Source organism: Diospyros lotus, chromosome 8 (genome assembly GCF_014633365.1).
Source record: "Diospyros lotus cultivar Yz01 chromosome 8, ASM1463336v1, whole genome shotgun sequence".
NCBI classification, from domain to species: Eukaryota; Viridiplantae; Streptophyta; class Magnoliopsida; order Ericales; family Ebenaceae; genus Diospyros; species Diospyros lotus.
Window position 1 is genome coordinate 22,536,598 of NC_068345.1, and position 27,804 is coordinate 22,564,401.

The window sequence follows — 27,804 nt, forward strand, 5'->3', positions numbered from 1 at the left end:
GGATACAGCAGCACTATGTTTGAAGTGTGTTGCACTTTCGTTGTTTCAAAGGGAAGAAAAGCAATGAAGGATGAGGAATTGGGAGGACTTCAAATTGCTACTGAGGAGTCATTTTTTACCCACCCAAGAAGGCTTCGTAAATGTGCAATTTCTAGCCCTTTGATAAAAAGGAACCATCATGGAGTACCGCTAATGCTTCGAGACATTGGCATCACCCATTGAGAACCTTCCAGAAGCCATGTTGGAAAGGCATTTCATAAATAGTTTAAAGCCTAATATTAAGGCTGAGTTGAGGGTGTTGAGGCCGAGGGGCTTGGAGTAGATGATGGATTTGGCTCAACATATAGAGGAACAAAATCAGGTGGTTCGTGGAGGTGCAATCGGATCAAGTTTGAATAAGGACAAGCCATTCCCAACCCAATTCTAACGTATCAGAGAAGGGGGATTTTTCCACACTCACAGCAGCCCGCCAAACCAATGACAGTCAGTCCTACCAACCCATATCGATCACAAGCCAATGGGAGATGGAGCAACCCTCCCTTCAAACAGCTTAGCAAGGAAGAGTGGAAGGCAAAAAGGGATAAGGGCCTATGTTTTGGCTGTGATGAGAAATATATTATAGGCCACAAGTGTAAAAATAAAGAGTTGCAAGTGATGATTATATATGATGAAGAGGTAGAAGAGGAAAGAGTTGAGGGAGAAACGTTGGAAAATGGAGAAGGAGAGCCAGGGCAAGGGGGTGAGGTCATTGAGCTCTCAATAAACTCTATAGTTGGATTGACTATGCCACAAACTATGAAGCTAAAGGGGGACATAAAGGGGCATCTAGTAGTGGTGCTTAATGATGGAGGAGCAATGCATAATTTTATAACAACCGAGATGGTACAGTAATTGGGTTTACCCAGGGCGGAAACAGTAGGATATGGGGTAATTATGGGAACGAGAATTGCAGTGCAAGGGGCTAGAATTTGCAAAGGAGTGAAGCTTAATCTCCAAAATCTGCAAAATTGTGGAGGATATTTTACCTCTAGAATTGGGGAGCTCGGATGTAATTTTGTGAATGAAGTGGCTAGCATCCGTTTGAAAGATGAATGTGAATTTGAAGACCCTCATGATGAAATTTTAGATAGGAGGCATAGTTGCAACATTGCAGTGGGGGGCTAGCTTGAGCAAGACCTTAGTGTCCTTGAAGGCTATGGTGAAAGCCTTTAAGGAAAATGGGGAGAGAATATTGTTGGAATTGGGAACCCTGGCAACTAAAATTAAAAAAGATCAGAAGGAAGTTCCAGTGATGCTGAGAGGGGTGTTGGTCAAGTTTGAGAGGGTTTTTTCTACACCAGAAGGGCTACCACCTTGCGGAGGAAAGATCATGCCACAAATCTGGTTTCGGGAACCACACCGATTAATGTAAGGCCCTGTTGTTACCCTTATTTACAAAAAAATAAAATTGAGAAGTTGGTGGGAGAGATGTTTGTTGTTGGAATTGTTCAGCCTAGTTCTAGCCAATTTTCTAGTCCAATGTTGTTGGTAAGGAAGAATGATGGAGGGTTGCATTTTTGTGTGGACTATAGGGCTTTAAACAAGGTTACTGTTCCTGACAAATTTTCCATTCCCATGATAGAAGAGTTACTTGATGAGTTGCACGGTACCATAGTCTTCTCCAACCTTGATTTGAAATCTAGTTACCATCAGATTAGAGTTAAGTCTAAGGATGTCCCTAAGACCGCTTTCAGGACTCATGAAGGGCATTACAAGTTCCTAGTAATGCCATTCGGGCTGACGAATGTGCCAGCCACCTTTCAATCATTGATGAATGATATTTTTAGAGAATATTTGAGGCGTTTTGTGTTGGTATTTTTTGATGCCATATTGGTGTATAGTAGGAATTTTGAACAGCACACACAACATTTACATTGTTTTTTAAAGGTACTAGCTATAACAACCTGCCCTTCCAAAGCGTGTCACTATTCTGGGATTTATATATATATATATATTTCTTGCAATACCATCTCAAAATTCTCAAAATATCATATTTAAAAATCCATAAACATAGATATTTAGCATTCCAAATGGCAAGCTAAAGAATGGTAAATTAAATACTTGCGAAAGCAGAATCGAAACCTGATGTGATATTGCAATCGCAAAGGAAAACAAATGGCACAATATTGTTCTTAATAACGTAAAAATTACAATATCCAGCAAATAAAACAATAGCCATAACATGCCACATTATTATCAAGATTCTCAAAACTTGTCCTATCACGAGTGTAGGACCATTACATGACTACCAATACAATTGTAACGCCCCGCTCCCACTTACGGGTGTTACTCGTGAACAATTACCCGAATTGTCCACCTGCCCGGGCAGAGATGAAGGGCGGACTATGTTTCAAGAAGAAACGCCCTAGGTGGGAACTAGGCTCGTCCTTCCCTTCCCTTCCCTTAAACCCCAAGATTTTCTAGTAGGATTGGGCTTTAAACCACACCGCGTTTGGTTAAAAAGAAATCTCGCGAAAACGCCCAATCATTATTTTCTCATTTGAATTTAATTCTTTTTCGACCAAGAATTTTACCGGGCTCCAAAAATCACCATTTAAACCAATCCATTGATGGATCACCAATTTTGGAGGAAAAACTCATCATTTTCAAATTTCCAAAATTTTGGTATTTTTTTCAAAATGCCCGAAAAATCCCTTTACTTTGAAAATTCCTTCGGGACCCAAATTCAATTAAAAAACGCCCCAAATTTCTCAATTTTTTTAAAAAATTTGGCCGGCAGGGCCCACGGCACGCCCCGGGGCCCACTCGGGGCCCTGCTGGCACTGGTCGCGCCTGCCCGAGCGCGGCCGCCTGCGCGCGCGGCCGCCTGCTCGCGTGCGGCAACAGCCTGCTGCTGCTGGCTGCCCCTTTTGCTGCTTCTGCATTTTTTTTTTTTTTCTTGGGCATTTAAACCCAAACTTTCCAGAAAAATAAATTGAATAAAATGCCTCACTTTCATCCAAATTTTGCCTTTAATTCTCCATAATTAAGGCCTAAACAATATACTTGATATCTCCACAACATACATCAAACACCCACTATTTTCCAACCATAAATCATAGGATTTAACTTCTTAGTGCTTCCCACCATACACGCCATATGAGACCTCACTCGACCTAGGCACCAACGTGCCATAAGCCACTATCTCATTGTATAAATACAACATACACTTCAACTAACAACAAATTTACATTACACAAATCAAACACATAAGTTTCCACAAGCCAAAATATACACTTGAATCTTCTTCCATGCTTTCCCATGCCATTTCACCTTGTCTTGACTTTACCATGCTTTCACAACCTACATATGAGGGTAAAAACCTCATGAGCCATTAAGCTCAATAAGGGTGCTTATGCAATAAGTATGAACATAAACATAAATCATGTAATGGCATGTGCATGCAAATGTAGTTAGGTCTTCCATGCTCTCACAACCTCTCAAGGTTTGAAGCCTTAACCTACCCTTTCCACCATGTATCTTAACAATCCCTATGGTCATAGCTATTATGTACATGAGGAGCATGCTTAATACAACATGAAAAGTTTATAAACATACTTACAACCATGCAAGGCCACCATCCCATGGGGCCATCCCTTACCTTTTTCCATTCTTTAAAGTTTCCACATGCTTTAACTTCAAGGCCTTCATTGCTTTCAACCTTTGCTCTTTCTCAAGAAACCCTTAAAAAAAAATAAGGTAGCTAAGCCACCATACAAGAAAGATAAAAGTATTTCTCTTTATTACTATAAGGTAGAAACCTTACCTTTGCATTCTTCATTTCCTTCTTCCTTTCTTCTCCATTCTTTCTTTTCTTCCTCTAAGCATTTGGCCAAAAAGCTTAGCCTTCTTCTCTACCTCCCTTTATATAGCCAAAATTCCCCTTTAACTCACTTATTTTATTTCCATGGCAAGAATAAATCTTAGCCCTAGGATTTCACTTAAGTTGGAAGAATACATCCTAGCCTTCCATAACAAGCACAATCCATGTGCTCTTGTCTTCTTTAATCTCCACCATTAGATTTCTTTTACTTTTGAAGACTAGATCTCAACCATTCAAATCCCTTTACATGTGGCAATCCATGCCGCTTCTCTTGAATCATCTCAACCATTAGATTTTCAAGACTTAATCTCCACCCTTGGATCAAGTCTTCCATGCCAAAATAGCTATTTTTCTCATTTATTTTTAAGGGGACTAATTTCATGCCATCACTTGAAAGACCACTTGAGAGACATAATTCATTTCCATAATGAATTAATTAAATGCCACCATTTTCCAACCATTAATGCATGACTATTTTCTTTTCCTTTTGCATTTTCTTTTTAAGCAACATTATCATTGCCTTCATTAAATGCTAGAATGACTAATATCATTTCTTTTACATTTATTTAACTCTTCATTTAACTTGGACCACCACTTGCCAAGTGTCACTCCATGACACCATTCTTGGCTTCCAAGCTTTAATCTCATCCATCCATGTGGCATCCCCACATTTATTCACCAAATTTAGGGAAAATTAATTATTTTCTCACATAATTCAATATTCACCATTTTCCCTATTTCCATAATTAAATTCCTTTATGGAATTAAATTCCAAATTCCAAAATACCCTTTGTGAATTTATTAATCCCTTAACTCCACATAATTACAAAATTGGGATTTAATTCACCTACTCACCTAATTCCACATAGGAATTATTTCCAATTTACCAAAATACCCTTTTTATTGGATTTCACTATCCAAATTACCAAAATGTCCCTCTCATAGGGCACCCTCAATCTCAAGGATCCAACACCTTCTCAAGGGCATTTTTGGAATTTTTCTCACTTTCTTTCCTATTCTTTTAACACCTGTAACACCGGGTGTTACAACAATCATATCTCAAAACCTCATTTTCTTTCCCTCTGCTCTTCTCACTTGGAATGTTGAATATTCTAGGGACAAAGTCCAAATTAGAAGATGAATCTTCTAAATGAGAGTTTGAAATAATTTTCATGAATGTATGATGCATGGACATAAATCAACCAACACCCTTTTTGTTAGCATTCTAGCCCTAGCACGGAACTCTCGACAATCATCTCAGCAATCACACACGACACGAGATACTTCTACAATCATTCCGAAAAAACTCACTTAGGAAAATACAAGTCACGCTACTAGGGCAACATCCCATCCCACCATGGTCAACATGGATGACACAATTATTGATATGCCAATAATTTCATGTCAAATGCATTATCATAATTACCGAGGCAATACAACATGCACAGATATGACAAGATGCACTTAAATCGCAAATATTTTGGCAACCCTTATGAGATTCACGCTCAATTTGGGTAAACCATTTGATGTGCAAATTTTTAGGATAAATCACACACCTTGATCTAACTGTTTAAGCTTACTCGAAACTCATGCCTTGCCTCAAAACACATACCCTGATATTTTTCCTTTACGTGCCTACACACTCCTGCACCCACGCGGCTTGTGCGTGCTTCCCACGTGCCTTCTTCGATCGTCTTCTTTGATTGCCCTCTCGCCATCGGCCACTGGTTTTTGCTTTTTGTTCTTCCTCTTTCTTACTCTATTCTCCCTTCCGATCACGATGGACCCCCTAATGGCTTGCAAATCTAGCCAAAATCCCCTCGATTTGAAAGATTAATCCTCGGCTCTGGCAAGTACTCGATTTTCTGGTGAGGCTTTGAAACACCCTCAAAACTACCTCAAAATTCCTCAAACTCTCTAGAAATTCTCTCATTCACTTGGAGAACAAAAGCCCTCTATCCATTTTCCCCAATTTTTCCCCAAATGCTCAGATTTTCAACTAAAAATTTTGATGAAACCCTCGACCAAAAAACCCCTATTTATAGCCAATTCCGGTCATTTTTCTAGCCAATTAGGTGGTCCCTTGCACCAATGACCTTACCTTAGGCCATAATGGCCCTAATCCTTTCCTAGACGTCGATTTGACATCTGTTACTAACAGGCACAGTACGGTTTGCTTGCAATTTGCAGTGTGTTCACATTGCTTATTGCATTTTAGCCCCTTAGCTTTTTCCCTCTTTCACTTTAGCCCCTTGCCCTCAAGTCCTTAGGTTTCAAAAATTACACTTAGTCCCCATAACTTTGAGAAATTACACTTTTGCCCCTAATAACTTTGAAAAAATACACTTTTACCCCCACAATAAAAATTACACCTAAGTACAAAACTTTTTGGGTATTACACTAACGAACAACCAATTCTTTGCCAATAGGAAGAAGTATGTGCTTGGACAACTGGAAATTGAATATTTAGGCCATATTATATCTCAACAAAAGGTTTTAGCCGATCAAAATAAGGTACAAGCTATGTTAAATTGGCCTACTCCTACAATGGTAAAGGAATTGAGAGGGTTTATTAGCCTTACGGGGTATTATAGACATCTTGTGAAAGATTATGGCAAGTTGGCAAGGCCTCTAATGGAGAGATTAAGGAAGAACAATTTCTTTTGCGATGTGGTAGCCAAGCAGGCCTTCCAACAACTTAAGGCTAAAATGGTATCCCTACCTATTTTAGCCTTGTTGAACTTTAGGAAGCATTTCATCATTGAATCTGATGCCTTGAGACAAGGAATGGGGGTTGTATTAATGCAAGAACAAAGGCCTATTGCTTATTTCAATCATGCTTTTAGTTAGTTAGGGAGGAAAAAATCTATTTATGAGAGGGAACTGATGTCCATAGTGTTTGTTGTGAAAAAATTGAGATACTACTTATTAGGCAGGAAGTTTGTGGTTCGAACTAATCAAAAGAGTCTCAAATACTTGATGGAATAGCAGGCGATGAGTCCAAAATACTTGAAATGGATGGTGACATTGATGGGGTTCCAATTTGAGATTCAATATCGGCCAGGTTTGGAGAATAAGGTTGTTGATGGGCTGTCAAGAATCTACCACCCAGTAATAATAATGGCATTAACAGTGCCCAAGGTGGTCCAAATTGATCAATTAGCCTGTGAGATAGAAGCAGGTGAAAGATTGCAAGGAATTATCAAAGATCTCCAAGTTGATCCTTCTTCATAACCTAACTTCTAGCTGGTAAACAACCATCTCCTTTACAAGGGAAGGTCGTATTTACCAAAGGGATCCACTCTTATTCCGTTGTTACTTCATGAGGGGCATGATGAAAGTATAGGACATTCAGGGTTCTTAAAAACTTACAAGATGGTGGCAGCAAATGCTTGTTGGCAAGGAATGAAGAGGGACATATATTGGTATGTAAGTGATTGTTCGATTTTCCAACAAAATAAATACATGGCCTTAGCACCGAGGGGACTCTTGCAACCCCTTCCTATCCCAAACCAAATTTGGGACAACATTGCTATGAACTTCATTGAGGGATTGCCCAAGTCTGGCAAGATAGACTCAATTTTGGTGATGATGGATAGACTTAGTAAGTATAGGCATTTCATTAGCCTTAAAACACCCATTTACAACTGGGGAGGTGGCAGGAATTTTTATTAAAGAAGTGGTGCGGCTTCATGGAATGCCAAGATCCATTGTTTCGGATAGAGAAAAAACTTTGGGAAGAGATGTTCCGACTACAAGGCACCAAACTCAATAGAAGCATAGCCTATCACCCTCAAACAGATGGGCAAACGGAGGTACTTAATCGGACTTTGGAAACATACCTACGCTGTTTTGCTTCCTCAAAACTGAAGGCATGGTACATATCCTTGGGCTAAATTATGGTATAATACCTCTTATCACACAGCTGCTAGGGTGATTCCATTTCAAGCAGTATATGGGTGAGAACCACCACCTTTATTGAGTCTAAGAAGGGACTACCCCTGTTTCAATGGTGGAGCAGCAGTTGATTGAAAGAGATTAATCCTTGAGGAATTGAAGGCACAGATGATGAGAGCACAAGCGGTGATGAAGAAATGAGCAAATATGAAAAAATGGAGGTGAAGTACAAAGAAGAAGACTTGGTTTATTTGAAATTAAGGACATATCATTAGAAATCATTGGCAACTCGTGCAAATGAAAAGTTAGTTGCCCGATATTATGGTCCATTTAAAATTGAGAAGGAAGTAGGCCTAGTAGCCTATAAGCTAATACTGCCACCTCATTGCCCTATCCATCCCGTATTCCACGTATCCCAACTATAGGAGACAAGAGGGGAATTGAAAGCTAATGTGGAGATTCCCCGACAATTTAATGAAAACCTTGAGATGCTGGTAGAACTTAAGGTAGTGCTTGGAGTTCGGCTGAGGACTAGAAAGAACTTACAAGGATTAAAGGTGCTCATACAATGGAATGAGCTATCACCTTTAAAAGCTAATTGGGAGCCTTACCTCTTGATCCAACAGTAATTCCCATTTTTCCACCTTGAGGACAAGGTGAAAGTTGGGGGAGGGGGGAGTAATGATAGGCTCCCAGTCCACTAGACGTACCAAAGACAATCCAAGGGGCAGGGATAAAAGACCAAATTGGTTGGCTAGCATAACAGCCAACCATGTGCGGAGGGGTAGACTTGCATGTTTGTGTAACAAACTCACAGGTGGGAATCCAAATTCGGTTAGAGGAGAAGGAAAAGAAAATATAAGAAGAAGAGAAAATTATAGGAGAATAGGTTGGTTTTGGGATGTAGTTCTTTGGAGAGTTAAGGGTCTCTTGAATGTCCAATTTTCTTTTGTAATTTCAATTAGAGTTCGTGAATTGACTCAAAGTTTCACTCAAAGTTTCAGTAATTTTCTTAGTAATTTTCTTTCTGATGCACCTAATCAAAAATCTTTTCATACCTTGAACCCGAAGCTGTAGTTGGAACCGTCCGTTCAAAACAGTGGCGGTAATAGGCTTGGAAACTTCAAATTTCTCCATTTCAGGTGGCAGATTCGATGACGTGGCAGGGATTAAGATTCAGGGTGGGCAGGAGCAGTGTGAAACCGTGGGCTCAATTTGAAAAGACAAGCGGGCTGAATCTGGTTTGGGTCCTGCGCGCCACGTGTCACAAGCTCAGGTGGTTGAACTGGGGCCTGAGAGAAGAGGAAGAGAAAGGCGGTGGTGGTGAGGGGGAGGATGAAGGATTGTGTTGGCCATAAACAGAGAATTAAGCAAAAATAAAGGGAGCTTCTCAATTTATGCATGTATGAGAAAGAGCTCAGAAAAAGGAAAAATAATCAAAAATCCGAAATCAATTCTAAAATCATGTCTACAATCAAGCCTTGGAGCCTATAGCTGTACAATTAATTGCTATAATTTAGGGTCAATCCCTTAAATATGCCAGCACATAGGATACAATATGATTCGTGACACAAAAATTAGGCCTTTCAAATATATCTCAATTTCACAAGTATCATTAGAAGTTTTAGATTTTGCTTCAATTTTAGAATTTAATTTTGACAGGTAAGAGGTTGCGGAAATCTAACAAGGATGGAGGAGAAAAAGGCGAGTCATTTCCAAAATACTACTAGTGTTTTGAGATTTTAGAAACTTAGGGAAACAAAATAACAGACCAATTTTAGAAATTTCAGAAGCAATAATTCTAACAAAAAAAAAGAAGAGGATATTTATAGTAACTAAATAATATTAGATTAAAAAAAATTGGTAGCTAAGTTTTGGGCTATCTGTTCCTCTTGTCTCTCCCTCTTTTTATCTTCTCTATTTTGTCCTAGCTCCAGCAAGAGCTTATTTCTATCCCACATGACAACAATGCCTTTGAACTCCTATTTGTTGGTTAACAATGAAAACTATATATATTTATTGAAGTGTTTAATAGATGAAAAGGTCTAGCAATCAACAAAAAAACAAAAGTATGCATATGTTGTTTTATAACTGAAAATGAAGTCCCAAAAATATCTTCAAGAGGATTATAGAAAAGAATGGAGTCCAAGTTGATTATACAAAATATTATTGAAGATATGTACACGACAAGGTATCAAGTTAGTCTTAATCTCATTAGCTGGAGTCAAAATCACCAATCATCCTTGTCTACATATTTATGCAATGCAAGTAGCATCATTATTGATATTCTTTTACCTTCCAACTCTCCAATCCATAAATGGGGGCAATAAAGTCAGAAAGTTATTGACCATTTAGAGAAAACTCAGTTCTATGGAGGAATCAGCCAAGCTTCTTCCCAAGTCATTCATTCAAGTAGTAACCGCACTAAACATTAAAATGCCTAACTGGTATATGGTCATATTGTTAGATCAAACAGGTAAAAATAAAGAGCTCGCAAGCAATATTCATAAAGTGGTGCTCAACCAGCCTACATAACAGAACAAATCCATACACAAAGGATAATGCTTTACTCCAGTCCTCAAGAATAGGCAAAATCTCAAGATATCCAATAAGAGCATGGAGAAGAACCCAGAATGATTCTGCCTCGTCAAAACTAAAGAGGGAAAGACACAAAGAGCAAAATCCTGGTTTTTGCAACACATGCAGTACCCTAAGCAAGAAACCACTTACAATAAAATAAGTATGTAATAGAAAATGAACTAAAGAAACTTAAAAGAGTTACAAAAGGCTGATTGCCAATTTATTACTACCGAATACAATTGATATCCAATAACTTCCCTCCTGACATTAACATGTTTAATACAGTGCTAAATTCGCCCCTAGTACAACAACTTGGCTGGATAATGCCAACAGGAAAAGAATTCAATGAAGCTTGTTTCAACTCCAATTTAATACTAGTACCAAAAGGGCAGGCCAAACACAAACCTAATCTCTGGAAATATTTGTGCAATTGACTGCCTAGAACTCAATTTGCGTTCTGGCACATACTTTCTGGATCATATTGCTCCAATTTCCTACTTCCCTCCAAAATCACTGAAACAATCTCAGAAGATGTTTTAATATAATTAACTTTCATCCGCCAAGGAGTACGAAAGCGTAGAAGTGGATACTAAACATAGATGCTTTTACAGCAAATTGGGTAACTAGGGATTCAGGGTGACTTTACCTGAGAACATAAATTAGAAGTAATCCCAAGACAACCTAACACAAGTTACAGAACAATTAAACAGGTCTCTTGATACAAAACCAAAGAAATCCTGTTTTGCCATTAATTATTCATAAAGAGAGCATAGAGGAAGCACAAGCATGAAATATCCAATAGTGTCCGAAAAGAAAAGAAACAGGCCATAACAAAGAATAACTATAGTAATAACTACAGAAATGCATATAGAATTAACATCTCATTAGACTTTCACAGCGTCCTATTACATATAGACCTCAAAGCCAGTATACTTCGGGGTCTGACACAATGGGCAGATACCAAGCTTACCCTCGCATTCTTTACACAGGCAAAGATGCTTACAAGGTAACAAAAGCATGCAAGCTTCATTAACTCTACAAACCTTACAAGTAATCAAACCCTTCCTTGCGTTATTCTCCTTGCGAAGAAGGTGGAAATCAATAGCACGGACATTGCAGCAAGAGGCTGTATCATCAACCTCACTGTCACCACACCCTTCCTTACTTTCTTTATTCTGAGCATAGACTTGCTGAAGATTGAATGTAAGGGTGTTAATCATGTTTTCATTGTATTTGGCCCGTTCTTGCCAAGCACCTGCTTCCATAGCCAACTGCTCCATTTGCAATTCAAGCTCCATATTTTTCTTATTGATGTTTTCCACCTCTGCTTCTTTCTCACGGAGCTTTTGGATGACTTTATCTTCTACATATGAAAGAACTTGAAGCTGGTTTGCCTGAACCTTCTCTAGGACTTCTTGTTTCAACCGGTCACCCTTTTTCAACCACAAAAAGTAAGTTAAAATTTAATGAACAATACCATAAATAATGATAAGGATAAATAGTAGCTAATATCTATAAATTAATCTAAGACTCATTGCCATCAATAAAAATATGCTTCCCAAGTTAACATTTTTGCATCATTTAACGTCATATGAAATCGCCAATCAGGGGCTTGATCTCCCAGTTCAATTAATTTATCATCACTATCTGTCAATCTATAAAATATACACGTTGCATGGGAATTAAATTAGGGGCATGTAGAAAATTCACTTTAAGTGCAAAGTGCAGCATGCTGGAGACTCTTTCTGTGTGAAGCTCGGCAAATTTAGCTGAGCGTGATTAAAGCACCCTTAAGTGGCACTTTCACTTGTGGTTCAAAGCAAGCACTATACAGCGCACATTAAAAAAACACTTGGGTTTTTTTTTTATCAAACAATATAAATGATTGGATTTGTTTAAATTTTTGAAATTTTAGCAATGTTGTAACTGCTTGTATGGAATCCTTACCCAAAAAAGCTATTACTAGATCTTAGAAAGACCTAAACAAGTTCATATATACATTAAAAAAAAAAAAGAAAAAAGAAGATCCAGCTGTATCTACTGATCAAGAAATATTGAAGTGTCAGATCCAGATCTTGGATCTGACAATGGTTATTTCAGTAAAATTGAAAGTAGAGAGGGAGAGTGGAGAAGGAAATTGAGAAAGAAAATGAGAGAGAATCAGGAAAGAGGGAAAGATTCAATCTTCAATTGTCTGAATGCCTCCCCATCCCTTACAACTAGCCTTTTATAGGCATTACCAGGTTGTTCTTTAGTTATTGCAACTGAAGCTCAACAAACACAGCAACAGCCAGGGCATCTAACCTACTTACAACAGTATGATCTAACCGAATTACAACCATATGCAACCCAATTACAGTATTACCCTTCTACTATCGTAGGGTCGTGACATGAAGGAAACATGTGTCACAATCCAAGTGCAATTTTGAATTTTTTGTTGTTAAGGCAGCAGCCACGTGTATTAGTTAGTTGCTGCTTTGTTGATTGTACCCCTAGAGTTATGCTGTTAGCTGGTGCGAAGAGCCTATGTAAGGCTATGACGTAAGAGGATGGGAGTTCATGTTGAGAAATAACATAATTATTTCCCTCCTGTTTCTCTTCTGTTAGCAAACCTCTAGTGTACCATCGGTCTACACATGAAAAATTCAGAAATTAAATTCTGAATTAGGTATCATTAATTAATTATTGTATTTTATGTTAAGTTAGTGTTTATTTTGAATTTATTTGCTGATTAGTTATTATGTTGCAGTTGAGGAGGTTACTCCTCCACTTTTCCTGTATTCCTTGTTTTAGGAGGTAGTTACCCCCACCAAGCTTGTATTTAGAGATTTGACTTATTCAATGGAATTATCAGAAAAATTTATGCCTAGTTTCTGAAGACTTATCTCAGGAGATTGCAGGTTCTCTACGAGGAATCAGCATCATTGGTAGACACAGGAAAACACCTTTCCCAACCCCTTCTTCTAATTTTGAAACCACAATATTTCGTCCCATCACCAGATTTATCTCTAGGGACCGTAACATCTTCCCTCTCAATTCTCTCTTTCAAATTCTCCCTCCAAAACTCTCTTCTCTCCCTCGATCACTATCTAATTTCTGCTCTGCTCGAGTCTTACCTTAGAGACTTGACAACATGTAATTAGATGTAAATAAAGGGTTGCTAATCTATTCCTAATTGCAAGACAATAGGAATTGATGATTGACTCCAAATTGTTGTAAATTAGGGATTGTTGGTTTATTGTAAATTAGAGATTGATTGATTGGGGATGGCTGTAAATCAGGAATTGATTAATTAGAAATTGTTGTAAATTAGGGATAACTTTTTTCCTTATTCTTCTATGCAATCCTCTGTCTAATGAAATAGAATGGTTTTTTGCCAAACTTTTACAAAAAAACAAAAGACTCAGCAAAATCAAAAATAAAAAAGAATAAAAAAAAAACTAAAAAAGAAGCCTTAGCATATTTAGGTCCTTTCAACCGAGAGTTCAAACCAGATTGTCTTCAAATTCCATCAGGACTAGTAGCCAACTAGTTTGTATCTTTTTATATGTCCCCTATGTTTTTGCGCCTGTCACATGAACTTGTAAACGGGTATAAAATATAAATGAAAAATGGTATCTCATTTTTTCTTTTTTAATTTGCGGCCTTCCTTCTTGTTTATTTTGTTAATGATTGCTTTTTTAATAGTTATAGCTTATATGCTTATAAAAGTTTATATTATATTTTATTTATACGCACTTCACTTCACTTAAGTGTGCACTTTGCACTTAAGTGCAGTTAGCACCTTTAAAAAACAATGTTAGACCCTTGTACTTTGATGCTAAATACCAATAAAAAAGGGCAGAGGGGATAACTATTTAAAGTTTTTGAAACTAATCTCATGAAGACAATTTCAGAATGAAATAATGCCATAGGAGAGGCCACGGTAACAGCTGATCTGATTGACATTGAATGGATATGATTTCAGAAAGTGATGCCCTGAACAATCCTAGAATTCTACATCAAATGCAACACTTAATTAATATAAGAATACAACTGTAGAAAATATTTAGGAGAAAGGAAATTCACTGCTTCTGCATTCGTGCATGATATAGAAGTCCATTCTATTTACAAGATATCTAAGTTAATTTAAAATACAAACTAGCTATCTCTAAATTTTAGAAATATAATTTAAACTGAATTATCCTTTATCTCTAACTTCCCTAAGATTTTGAATCCTAATCTTGCACCATTCTTGGCCTGCTAGCCTCTCGATCTCTTAATTCCACTCCCCCCTCAAGCTGGACTGAATATGTTATTTAGGCCAAGTTTGCATCTTAACTCATCAAATATTCTTCTTGGTAAAGTCTTAGTGAGAATGTCAGCTACTTGACTGTTAGGAGTGTAGCTTAACTTGAATGCCCCTTCTTCTATCTTCTATTTGATGAAATGCCCATCAATCACCACATGTTTTGTCCGGTCATGATGAACCGGATTTTTTGCAATACTAATAGCTGATTAGTTATCACACGATACTTGTACTGGCTCAGTCCTAGGTATTTGTAATTCTTGAAGTAGCCTTCTTAGCTATATTCCTTCACAAAATCCTTAAGTCATAGCTCTAAGCTCAACCTCCGCACTACTCCTAGAGACAACAGATTGTTTCTTGCTGCGCCAAATAACTAGATTTCCTCATACAAAAGAACAATATCTAGAGGTTGATTTTCTATCTAGGATTGACCCAACCCAATCAGCATCACCATAGATTTTTATCCCCCAGTCTGCCTTTTTCCTAAACATTAATCTCTTGCCTGAAGTTAATTTTAAGTACCTTAAGATGTGATAAACTGCTCCAAATGCTCTTCTTTGGAATTATTCATGAATTGACTTACAATGCTCGCAGAAAAGCCTATATCCGGTCTAGTATGTGACAAATAAATGAGTTTTCCCACCAACCTTTAATATCTCCCTTTGTCAACTGGCGTGCTTTCTTTGTCACTGTCTAATTTTGTCATAGATTCCATAGGAGTATCTACCGGTTTGCAATCCAACATCCCTGTCTTATTTAAGAGATCTAGGATATACTTTCTTTGGAAGACTGAAATCTCTTCTTTGGACCTTGCAACTTCTATGCCTAAGAAGTATCTTAGACTTCCGAGATCCTTAATCTCAAATTCCCTTGCAAGTATTTCTTCAAGATTTTTTATTTCAGTAATATCATTTCCCATAACAATGACATCATCCACGTATACAAAAAAAAATAGATATTTTACCTTCCAAGGAGTGCTTGATGAATAAGGTGTGGTCTGTTTGGCATTGATTATATCCATGCTTCTTGATTGCCCTTGTTTAAGTCCATAGAGTGATCTCCTTAGCTTGCATACTTTGTTTCTTGTAAGCTTAGTTTCAAACCCATGGGAAATTTTCATGTAGACTTCCTCTTCTAGATCTCCATTTAGGAATACATTCTTTACATCTAACTGATGCAAAGGCCAATCCAAATTTGCTGCTAGAGACAACAACACTCTAATGGTATTTAGCTTTGTCACAGGGGCAAATATTTCTTGATATTCGATACCATAGGATTGGGTGAATCCCTTTGCCACTAGTCTAGCTTTAAACCTGTCAATCCTTCCATCCTGCCTGTATTTTACTGTAAAAACCCATTTGCAGCCCACAAGATTCTTTCCAAGAGGTAAATCAATGATATCCCATGTCTCAGTTTTTTCCAAAGCTTTGATTTCCTCAAGGACAGCTTCCCTCCACATAGGATGTTGAAAAGCCTCTTGAATAGTGTTGGGAACCTGCACTTTATCCACATTTAAAACAAATGTGCTAAATTTGGGTGAGAGACCCATGTATGAGATATAGTTTTGTATAGGATGTTGTCTGCATTGTCATGATCCTAGGGCTTATCCTAGGATCAGTTTGGGAATCGGAAGAATCTAATTCAGCTGCGACCAAAAACAGAAGGAAATTAAGGAGGAATTGGAAGAATGAGGGAGAGATTAGAAGAAGTGTTGGGGGGATTAGAAGAATAGAATAGAGGGAGATGAAGATCAAGAAAGGAGAGAGAATTTGGAAGAGGAGAAAAACAAATTTCAATTCATTAATTTCTTGGATAAGGAAACAAACCATTACAGCAACCTTTTATAGGCATATTTGCCTTCTAACAGCCTAGCACATGCTCCCATGTGCTTCTAACCACTTGCTAAAATATCCCTAGCAAGCTATTCTATCCTATTACAATAATACTCTTTTATTGCTCATAGGGTCATGACAATTCCCCCCTCCTTAAGAGAGTTCTTGTCCCCAAGAACTTGCCCCGAGTAGCCGTTGCTCTTCATCCAATTCCAACCTTCTCCATGCGGATCATCCTCCTTTCTTTCTTTCTACTTCTAGGTCTCTTCTTCTTCATTCTTAGATTTTCAAGATTAATTCCAAGTATAAATTGGCCCACAATTTCATTAGGGAAAACTCCATTACCCTCCCCCATTCAACCCACAGCCATGCTCTGCTGCAAAAATATCAACAGCAGCCTTCAAATGCAGCAATGGGGACTTGTAGATTTGCCTTGAATGCTCATACCAAGGCTGTTTGTGAGCATTAACATTAGGAGCTACTGCAATCTCAATTCCAGCCAACAATTTCTCAATGATTGACACTTCGCAAGTGTCTCAGCACTAGTAAGAGTGCTTGAGAGGTTGTCAATTGATTGAGTGCCTTCCTCCAATTCATTTTCCTCACTTTTTTCTTCCTCCTCCTCTTCTTCTTCTTCCCCTTCTTCCTTAAAGTTGGCTGCTCTTGTTGCAGAATCGCAAAAACATCACCATCGAGAACTTCTTTTCCCTTTTGTTGGCTGCAATTCCCCTCTATTTGGACTTCTTTTTCAGCAATATCAAATGATCCCTCTGCATTGAATGCCCTATCAATATGTTCATTACAGGTTCCCTTTGAAGGATGTAATCCATCACCAATATCCTCTTTGATGCTGCCAACATCCTTCTTGATATTGCTACCTAATTCAAAATACCCAAGCACATACTCGGAAGTCAATGATGAATCAGTTTCCCACCTTCTTGTCTTTTCCTTCGACTTCTCCATTTTAAAAAACTCCTCTTTGTTAAAACTTCCATAATAGTCATCAAAGTATTCGGCGGGAAAACTGTAATGATACTCCTTAGATAGTATCATTGCAAACTCTTGTAGCTTTTCACGTATCATTTGGCCTAATTCTTTGCTCGATTCATATACTACACTTCTTGTTTCCTTGTCAACTTGGCTAATCTCCTTCTCAAGATCCTTTCCCCATGTTTGATGCTTCTGGTCAACTGAAAATGCAGCCTTCTTTGGCCACTATAGAGACTCCATTCCAACTGAAAATGAGGCATTCTGCTTCATGTATGTGTTGTCGCCCCTAGCTTCACGAATAGGATACCCCACTAAAAATGTAGCACTAGTCCGCTGCAATGGAGTCTGCTCTCTTGCTTGAAAATTAACCACTGAAAATGCAGCATCATTCGGTTGCAATTGAGACCCCTTTTGTTTCAGGTGTGCCCTGCTTCCCTTAGCTGATTTTTCACAATCAGCATACTTTGAATATGAAGGAATATGAGTTCTATACATTCTGGATCTAACCCCTCCGCGAGCTAATCGGTTCTAAATTTGAATTGCCTCAAACAACACAGAATTACCATCGGAAGCACTGGGCCTGCTCCTATTCAAGAATTGAACTGAAATTCAGATCAGCCGACCCGTTACAGTCAGGAGAATAACTTCGCTCTGTGATGCTTGCAACACCTCCCAATTACGAACTGAGGGTGCTCGCTTGCTTGGAGATTAACACCTCCCAACGCCTAACCACCTTCCAGATGTCCAGAGTCGCTGGAACACTGCCCAGCCAAGTCGCCTTCTAGTCTTCTCAACCTGAACCTAATCACTGAGACAGATTTTCCTACCTTCAACTCGAATTGAAACCACAGACATGCAGCTACTACCCAATCATCGACCAACACCACCATCTCTGCTGTTGCTGGCCAGAATCAGCTCTGCTCGCGATTGCTGCGGATTCAACAATCTTCTCCAGCCGAATCCTTCTCACCCAATCACCAACCACAACTTGAGGACACTAACTCCCCTTCAAAATTTAATTTGAGAGATGCTCACCCGCTCCGATCTGCTTCCGGATCACAAAATGCCATGTGGTCGCCTTCCTGAACCACGTCTACAATAGCCAAAATCCCAAATTTTGTCGCGGCAAGGGAAGTTCGCTGGATTGGTGGACTCGCCATGAATCCTTCCTCCGGTTCTGCCTACACACTGATTGCGTTTGATAATGGCCCCCACACCTTCCTCGCCCGCGTCGCTAACTACAACGGAGCTCTCATGCCAACCTTCCACTCTGGTAGCAAGTCTCCTGGCCGTCCACGTTAATACCAATGGACTCGTTATCTCCTTGGAACTTCTACCTATTCACGAACGCTTGGGTTCCTCGCCTTCCTTAATCGGTTTTGTTACTTAGTCAGTGCCACTCTAATACGTTAATCGACTCTAGCGCAACCTTCGTTGGTTGAATTTTGCAACCAATAATCAACAGCTGCTTGGTCTTCAAAACTTTGTGACTCACTGCTGTGGTTTGTGGAAATTAGTTGACACCATTGATTTCGCACCTTCAAGTCACTCGGATTTCTACACAAAGATCACTTCTATAATCGACTACCTCCGTCGCTACTCCATCTTTCAGTTTCGAACTGCTTAGGATTAATTGATGCACTTGGTGAGAACTGCTTTGCTCTCTCGTTCACTATCAATCTTAATATCCTCCGAATCAAATTGGAAACAATCGCCTATCAACAGCCGATAATCACCCTCAGAACTTGAATCAAAACCACAGCCAAGGATGGCCATGCTCTGATACCATTTGTCATGATCCTAGGGCTTATCCTAGAATCAGCTTGGGAATCAGAAGAATCCGATTCAACTACAGCCAAAAACAAAAAGAAATTAAGGAGGAATTGGAAGAATGAGGGAGAGATTAGAAGAAGTGTTGGGAGGATTAGAAGAACAGAAAAGAGGGAGATGAAGATCAAGAAAGGGAGAGAGAATTTGGAAGAGGAGAAAAACAAATTTCAATTCATTAATTTCTTGGATAAGGAAACAAACCATTACAGCAACCTTTTATAGGCATATTTGCCTTCTAACAGCCTAGCACATGCTTCCATGTGCTTTTAACCATTTGCTAAAATATCCCTAACAAACTATTCTATCCTATTACAATAATACCCTTTTATTACTTATAGGATCATGACATGCATGATCTTAATCCTTTTCTCAAGGCAATGGGCCAATGCAAATCCTCGTTATCAATAGAAGTAGTATTAGAATCCTCACTAATGGTTGTATTCCTTCCCCTTATTATCACTGGATCTGAATTTGGGTTAGCTTCTCGATCAGTCCTAGGGCATATTTGGTCCTCACTTTCCTTATTTTTAGACTATCATTGAGAATAAACTTGAAATTCCTTAGTAGGAGAAGGAGAATGGTTGATTTTGGAATTAGAGTTTGGTTCCTCAGGCTGCTAGTTACTAGCAGGGAGCTTATCAGTAAGGAGAGGTAGAATATCCCAAAACTAGTATTCTGAAGTGTTATTTTGATTGTTTTGAGTAGTCTCCCCCTAAATATCAAATTTGGGATAATATGGTTGATGTTCAAAAAAGGTTACATCCATAAAGGTGAAGAATTTCTTAAGCTCGGGAGAGTAGCATTTGTAACATTTTTGATGAGGAGAGTAGCCTAGGAAGATGCATTTGATGGACTTAGAATCAAGTTTGCTTCTAAGGTGGATGTGAACATGAACAAATGCACAACAACCAAAAATTTTTAGAGGAATTTGTGAAAGAATCCGAGTGTGAGGAAAGGATTTGAGGAGAAGTTGACTAGGAGTTTGATCCTTTAGGAAGCGCGAGGGTATTCTATTTATAAGGTATGAGGTCGTAAGAATGGCCTCACCCCAAAAATGTTTGGGAAAATTAGTAGAACAATGAAGATCTTGCCACTTCTAAGAAGTATCGTTCTACCATTCAACAAACCCCATTTTGTTGGGGGGTATCGACACATGAGCTTTGATGTATAACGCCTTGTTGGGAGAGATAATAACCAAGAATAGAATTGAAGTATTCTTTGCCATTATTGATCCTTAGGATCTAAATTTTGGTATTAAATTGATATTGTACCATTGAATGAAAGCTTTTGAAAATAGGACCAGCTTTAGATTATCTTTCAGAAGAAACACCCGAGTTAAACGAGAATGATCATCAATAAAGGATATGAACCAATGAGCCTCAATAATGTTTTTAACCCTCAAAGGCCCCCACACATCACTATGAATCAAAGAAAAAGGATAAGATGGAATATAGGTCTGACTTGGATAAGTGTTTCAAATATGTTTAGAGAATTGATAGATTTCACATTGCAACATATGTGGATCTTGATTCTCAAATAATGAGGGAAAGAGTTTTTGGAGGTAAACAAAATTAGGATGTCCTAGTCTATAGTGCCATAACATAATTGCACTATTATTGGTAGAATGAAAATTAGACAGACAAACAGAGGGTTTAATGGAGGAACCATTGCTGAAATGAGCAAGCTTATTGCTAGAAGTAGTCCCTTGAAGGATGTAGTCCCGAACATGCCTCAACACTGCCAATCGTCTTCTCCGAAATCCAATCCTGAAATTCACACTTATTTTGTGAGAATTTAATCACACAATCATGATCAACAGACAACTTACTAACTGATAATAGGTTGCAGTCTAGATTTGGCACCAAAAGTACAGAATTTAAGGTAAGGTTTGTAGATGGAGCCACTGAACCTATTCCAGCCACCTTTGACAGTGAGCCATCAACAATTCTTACCATCCAATCTTACTTGCATGGTTGAAATCTAGTTAGTAGATTAGTATCTCTAGTCATGTGATCTGAAGCCCCTAAATCAACAACCCATATAGCAGAAAAATTACTCTTAGCAGTCAAGGCATAGAAGTTGTTACCTTTATGGGCTATAGAACCGGATGTTAATGTAGGAGACTGAGAAATTTGTGTCTTGCCAAACATATTTTGAAGCCATTCCATTTGTTCTTTGCTAAATAGGTTGGGTGATGGGGCTGTTGTGGTTTCCTCTATGGAGGCTAGGGTACCTCTACTCTTCCTTTCATAGGTCGGCTTCCAATCAGGTGGCTTCCCATGGATTTCCTAGCAAGTATCCTTAGTGTGGTCTGTCTTGTGACAATGGTCACACCAAGGACGCCCCTTCTTTTGTTTAGTTGAAGTTTGATGGCTTCCTCAGGGTGATTAAGGCTGATTGCTCCAAAGGTCGGGTTTGTATGCTTCAGCATGACTTTCATCTGACTTTCCTCCCTTCGAACTTCCGCAAACGCTTCTCTAAGACTTGGCAGAGGCTTTATACCAAGGATTCTCCCTCTTACTCCATCTACGTTTTTGTTCAAACCTATGAGAAACTTGTATAGTCTCTTCTTTTCCACAATCTACTTATATCTTGCTGAATCATCTGTACACTTTCATTGGATAGTATCATACTTATACAATTGAAGCCAATACTTGTTTAGGGAGTTAAAATACTGTGTAACATGAGAATCTCCTTGCTTTAGATCATCAAGCATGCTCTCTATCTCAAATAATTTAGAGGTATTCTCAATATGTGAATAGGCTTCCCTAGCAGCCACCCAAATCTCTTGTGCGGAGTCAAAAAGAAGAAAATTCTCACCTATTTCATTTGTCATAGAGTTGATGAGCCAAGACATCACCATATTATTTTCGGACTTCCAAGCTTTGAATCCTGGTTCTGCTTATCCCGATTTGGTTATGGCTCCTGTTAAGTAATCATCTTTTCCCTTGCCCATATATAAACATCAACACTGATTGTGACCATTAAAGATAGTTCTGACCATTTAGTTTGTGCCCCGTAATGGTGAACATCATGTTGTTGTCAATGCTTCCAAGGTTGCTATTTGGTAGGGGAATGATCCTTAGAGGATTGGTTGCTTTTGCCAGCCATTGTAAATCACGGCAAGACTGGAAGATACGGGTAAAAGGAGGCTACATTATGCGGCGGCTAATCCCTTAGGGTTTGATAACAAGAAAAAATCCTGCTCTGATATCATGTAAAAAATATTTAGGAGAAAGGAAATTCACTGCTTCTGCATTTGTGCATGGGATGTATGTATATGCATAAGACATCTACCTCCTATAGAAGTTTATTCTATTTACAAGATATCTAAGTTAATTTAAAATACAAACTAGCTATCTCTAAATTTTAGGAATATAATTTAAACTGAATTATCCTTTATCTCTAACTTCCCTAAGATTTCATATCCTTATCTTGCACCATTATCAAGCTACTAGCCTCTCGATCTCTTAATTCCACAACAACACAAGCTAACAATATTATTCTTTGGATGATGTTGCACATATTAGAACATGAAATGCATATGATAAGTTGTACAACATTAGGGGCAAAGAAAGACAAATAGCATCATCTAAATGTAGACACGGGGGGTTCAATTTTGGCAGCACACCGCTAATTGATCTCTTGAAGAAGGGAAACTTCAAATGGGGTAAAGAGGCTGATGAAGCTTTTCAAAAGCTTAAGGAAGCAATGAGTACAGTGCCAACTTTAGGATTGCCAAACTTCATTGAACCCTTTGTATTGGAGACTAACACTTGTGGGGTAGTCATAGGGGTAGTCCTAGTGCAAAAAGGGAGGCCACTGGCATTCTTGAGCCAAGCCTTAAGTACAAGGCACTTGGGGTTGAGCATCTATGAGAAAGAATTCCTAGTAGTGTTAACGGCTGTGGAGAAGTGGCAGGCATTATTTAGGAGGTAGATTTATCGTTAAAACAGATCATGAAAGTCTCAAGTTCTTACTACAACAGAAGTTACAAACTCAATTGCAAAAAAAGGGTATGGCCAGGTTGATGGGACTTGATTATTCAATACAATATAGGTGAGGCAAGGAAAATGTAGCTACCAATGCACTATCAAGGTGCCAAGAGGAAGGTAGTGTGGCAGCCATTACTACTGTGGTGCTTGAGTGGTGTCAGGAAGTTATTGATAGCTATGCCAACAATGAACAAATAAGGGAGCTACTGGAAAGGCTAGTGGTGGAGTCTAACGAGGCTGGAGGCTACACTCTAACAGAGGGGATGTTGAGGTTCAAGGGCAGGATTGTCATAAGGGGTAAAAGGGACCTTAAGCAAAAAAATCTTACAGTCCTTGCATGAGTCACCGGTGGGGGGAAATTCGAGTATCCAAAACACCTATCTCAGGGTTAAACAATTATTCTATTGGCCCAAGATGAAAATGGATGTAAAGAACTTTGTGCTAGCATGTGACATATGCAAGAGGTGTAAGCATGAGAATGTGGCTTACCCCGGTCTCTTACAGCCCCTACCAATACCTGACCGAGCTTGGGTTAGTGTGACCATGGATTTTATCTAAGGACTGCCCAAGTCATAAAAAAATGACAGTATTATGGTTGTGGTGGACAGGTTCACAAAGTTTGATCAGTTTATAGGGTTGTTGGCTCACCCTTGCACATCCAAGGAGGTAGGGTATTTATGGACAAGGTAGTGTCACAACATGGGGTGCCGGGAACCATTGTATCAAACCATGACAAGGTGTTTACAAGTCATTTTTGGAAGGAGCTTATGGGATCTATGAGAATTAAGCTCAACATGTCAACAGCCTATCACCCCCAAACGGATGGGCAAACTGAGAAGGTTAACCAAGTGTTGGAAACCTACCTAAGGTGCATGTGTATCTAGTAGCCCAAGAACTGGCATAGGTGGCTAGCCTTGGCACAATGGTGGTATAATTCTACTTACCACACATCCCTAAAAATGTCCCCATTTGAGGCACTGTATGGATACAAACCCCACTATTACCTGCCATAGAAGGGCATACTACGACAATGACAGTGGAAGAATACCTACAGCAAAGGAGGGTAGTTTTGTTACAATTAAAACAGGTGTTGGCCTCAGCCTGGAATCAGATGAAGCAATACGCAGACAAGAAGAGAAGTGACCAAGAATTTGAGGTGGGAGAAAAAGTGTATCCAAGGCTAAGGTATCCACACTTGAAGACCATCAATTAGGGTTCAGTGTCCAAGTTAAGTCCCTAGTATTTTGGTCCATTCATCATAACAGGCAAAGTAGGCAAGGTGGCTTACCGGCTCCAATTACCCGAAGGCACCCACATACATCCGATTTTTCACGTGTCCCTTTTAAAGAGGTCAACTAGAACCGAGCAAGTCAACCTAGCTCTACCTACACTACTTAAGGAGAAGGATAGCTAGATGGAGCCAGAAGGTATTATGGACAAGAGAGTTGTATACAATCAGGGGATTCCCCTCATCCAAGTATTGGTGAAATGGGAGCATGGGGACACCAAGGGCAACACCTGGGAGTATCTACCGAGCCTACTCCAACGTTTTCCAAGGGTTGCGAATCTCCTTAGCATTTCTTGAGGACAAGAAATGTTTCCAAGGGAGGGGAAATTGTCACAGCTATGGCTATTTAAATTTTTTGCCTTGATATTCAGTCTTTATTTTGTTTCCTTGTTATGTTGTAATTCCTTTATTTCAATTATTGTACTTAATTTCCAGTTGTCAATTCTGTTAGCGTAGGAGGGCCACGTGTGAGGCCATAGAAAAGGACAAAAGAAGTTGTTCTAACCGCTAGTAAGGGGGGTGATCTGCTGCATCCGCACCCATGCCAAGCGAGTATATTTACCCTCCCTACTCTATCAGAGAGGTTATGCAAAATCAAATACAGAACAACTCAATTTCTCTCCCTCTACACTCTCTTGTCGCACTCTTTTCTCTTTGTTCTTCCTTTGCTCTCTCTGATTTTCCCTGTTACGATCCCTTGAATCTCACCGAATCAAGGGAAACTCTATTGTTTCTGCCAAGGGAAGTGACAGCGTGCACTTTGCACTTAAGTGCAGTTAGCACCTTTAAAAAACAATGTTAGACCCTTGTACTTTGATGCTAATTACCAATACAAAGGGGCAGAGGGGATAACTATTTAAAGTTTTTGAAACTAATCTCATGAAGACAATTTCAGAATGAAATAATGCCATAGGAGAGGCCATGGTAACAGCTGATCTGATTTGACATTGAATGGATATGATTTCAGAAAGTGATGCCCTGAGCAATCCTAGAATTCTACATCAAATGCAACACTTAATTAATATAAGAATACAACACAAGCTAACAATATTATTCTTTGGATGATGCCACACATCTTAGAACATGAAATGCATATGATAAGCTGTACAACATTAAGGGCAAAGAAAGACCGATGACATCATCCAAATGTCTACAGGGGGTTCAATTTTGGCAGCACACCATCACTTCCAATCAACCTAGAGCTAAAAAGGGATACCATGTTCTCCGATACACGTATGCTTAAAATCATTTGTCCAATTCAAATAAAGGAAACACGGTCAATCCAATTTTGGCAGGAGAACCTCTAACCCATAAACCTGAAATGTAAATAAAGATACATTCTATTCCAAAGATACGTTTACAAGGTGTCCAAACCTTTGCCAGATACAATACAATAACATTGCATTGCAAATACTACAACATTAGCAAATACAATAACATGAGAAGCAACATTAGCAACCTAAATCAAAAACTGTAAAATACTATGTAATCAATAAATCCATTCAGATAATCATAAAGAACATTCAATAAATCAACTGAAAAAAGGCAAGGTAACAAATATGAGGGAAACCATGGGGGAAACGGCATAAGAAATAAAGTCAATGCTCACACGGATGAAACAATATCCATGTAAGTATATGCCAAATCCAGACCTGAACTTTGAGAAATCTAGCAATCTCAGCATCCTGGCGCTGTAACTCGAGATCAATGTCATCTCCGAAAAGGCCGGGAAAAGGCGAGTCGCCTGACGAAGCCAAGCGACCATTGTCCAGTGACAAGCCCAAACCTGTGGAGACCGATCGGGCCTGAAAGAAGTCCACGGACGAAATCTGTGAATTGTTCTCCAAGAAATCCTGCTCTTTCAACCTCTTCTTCACTGGTTCCAAGACATAGTTCCATTGCAATTCGAGTCCACCGTCACTGCCGTCTGCGGCAGGGCCCGGACCGGGCGCGAACCCAGCCACGTGAACTGGAATCCACAAAGAATCAAAGCCAGATCAGCGAAGTTTGTCCAATTACAGTGAAAAGAACTAGGGTTAAAGAAAGGACAGAGAAAGGGAAGATACAAGGAGGGATATACGGAGGATGGTCCTGGGACTGATCGGGAAGATTGTGGCCGCTGAAGTACGCCACCGGCGGCGAAATCTGGCTGTCAACGTTGTACAAATTTCTGGAACCAAAAGAAAAATGTTGAATACAGATGAAAGGGAAAACTTGTTTGAAATAGATAGGGTTTTGGACGATTGGTATTAGGCGTGGCTTACCTGAAGGGTTTAGATTGCAGCTGTTGTTGGAAAAGGTGATTCTGAGGCATAGCCATTGCCGGAGGGGGAGAGAGGGGGTTTCTGCAAGTAGCTGCGGAGATAGTATACGATGCCCGATGGGAAGAGATTCTTTCAAATTATGTTGCTGACCCTTTGATAAATATCGAAAATTTCTAGGGAAGTCCTACAACTTCCATTAATTCTAGATAATGGCCCATTCGAGTCGATTCCGTGGTACCCTTCTCGTCTTCAAATACTTTTAACTCGAAACAGATCGATAGATCTAGAATTAAGTTTAAGTTTGGATCCATTTATCTTTGGACCAGATCTGGATCTTGTCAATATATATTTATATTTTCTTCTGGGCAAATTACTAAAACATTCAGATATATTTGTTAATGATCAATCTGAATGTTTGCTATTTGAGTGAAATCTTTCTAATCTAATATCGATTTTGATGATGCGGAGCCGATCACCTTCTTCTGTCTTGAACCAAGTACCTGCAAAAAGGGTGGGGACTTGCTCCCCGTGATCCCTCCGACGCTCAAGTCAGTTCATAGGGTTTTTGAGGAGTATAATAACAGTAATGAAGGATAATCAAAGAGTCCCTTCGGAGTCCGCCCCCATACCTGTAGAGCCTGTCCTCTATTTATAGATGTCCCGTGGCCTTTCCCTTAGGAGATAAGATATATTTCAAAAGGAGAGGTTGATCCCCTTTCCATGGGGAGAAAAGATAATCTTCCCTAATAGAGATAATTCTTGAGATATTTAAAGATATCATTGGTTGACTTAATCTTCTTCTTTATCTCTTTCCAATTCAAAATCATAATAAAGATTATAAAGATAAGCGGAACTCCTAAGTCTTGACACGTGGCGATCGCCCATTGGCCTTTACTAGCACACGTGGCTCCAAGTTAATAGTAACCTCTAGGGGTAGCACAGTAAAATTGCCCCCCTATAAATATTCCCTCATCAGAT

The 27,804-nt window shown here is 39.1% G+C and overlaps 1 protein-coding gene across 1 annotated transcript; it reads right to left on the reverse strand.

Annotated features, from left to right (window-relative positions):
* Positions 1-11,169: 11,169 nt before the first annotated feature.
* LOC127808301 (probable BOI-related E3 ubiquitin-protein ligase 2) lies at positions 11,170-26,977 on the reverse strand. The gene is made up of 4 exons (XM_052346786.1): positions 26,827-26,977; positions 26,629-26,732; positions 26,215-26,531; positions 11,170-11,772 (listed from the first exon to the last, which is right to left on the reverse strand). The coding sequence occupies exons 1-4, from the start codon at positions 26,880-26,882 to the stop codon at positions 11,245-11,247; spliced, it is 1,005 nt and encodes a 334-aa protein (XP_052202746.1). The 5' UTR covers positions 26,883-26,977; the 3' UTR covers positions 11,170-11,244.
* Positions 26,978-27,804: the final 827 nt, after the last annotated feature.

Coding starts and splice junctions, on each gene's coding strand:
- LOC127808301 (XM_052346786.1), bottom strand. CDS start 26,882: ATGGCTATGCCTCAGAATCACCTTTTCCAACAACAGCTGCAATCTAAA. Junction 26,733..26,826: donor CTGCAATCTAAACCCTTCAG/GTAAGCCACGCC, acceptor TTTTGGTTCCAG/AAATTTGTACAACGTTGACA. Junction 11,773..26,214: donor CTAGATTTCTCAAAGTTCAG/GTCTGGATTTGG, acceptor TGGTTGAAAAAG/GGTGACCGGTTGAAACAAGA.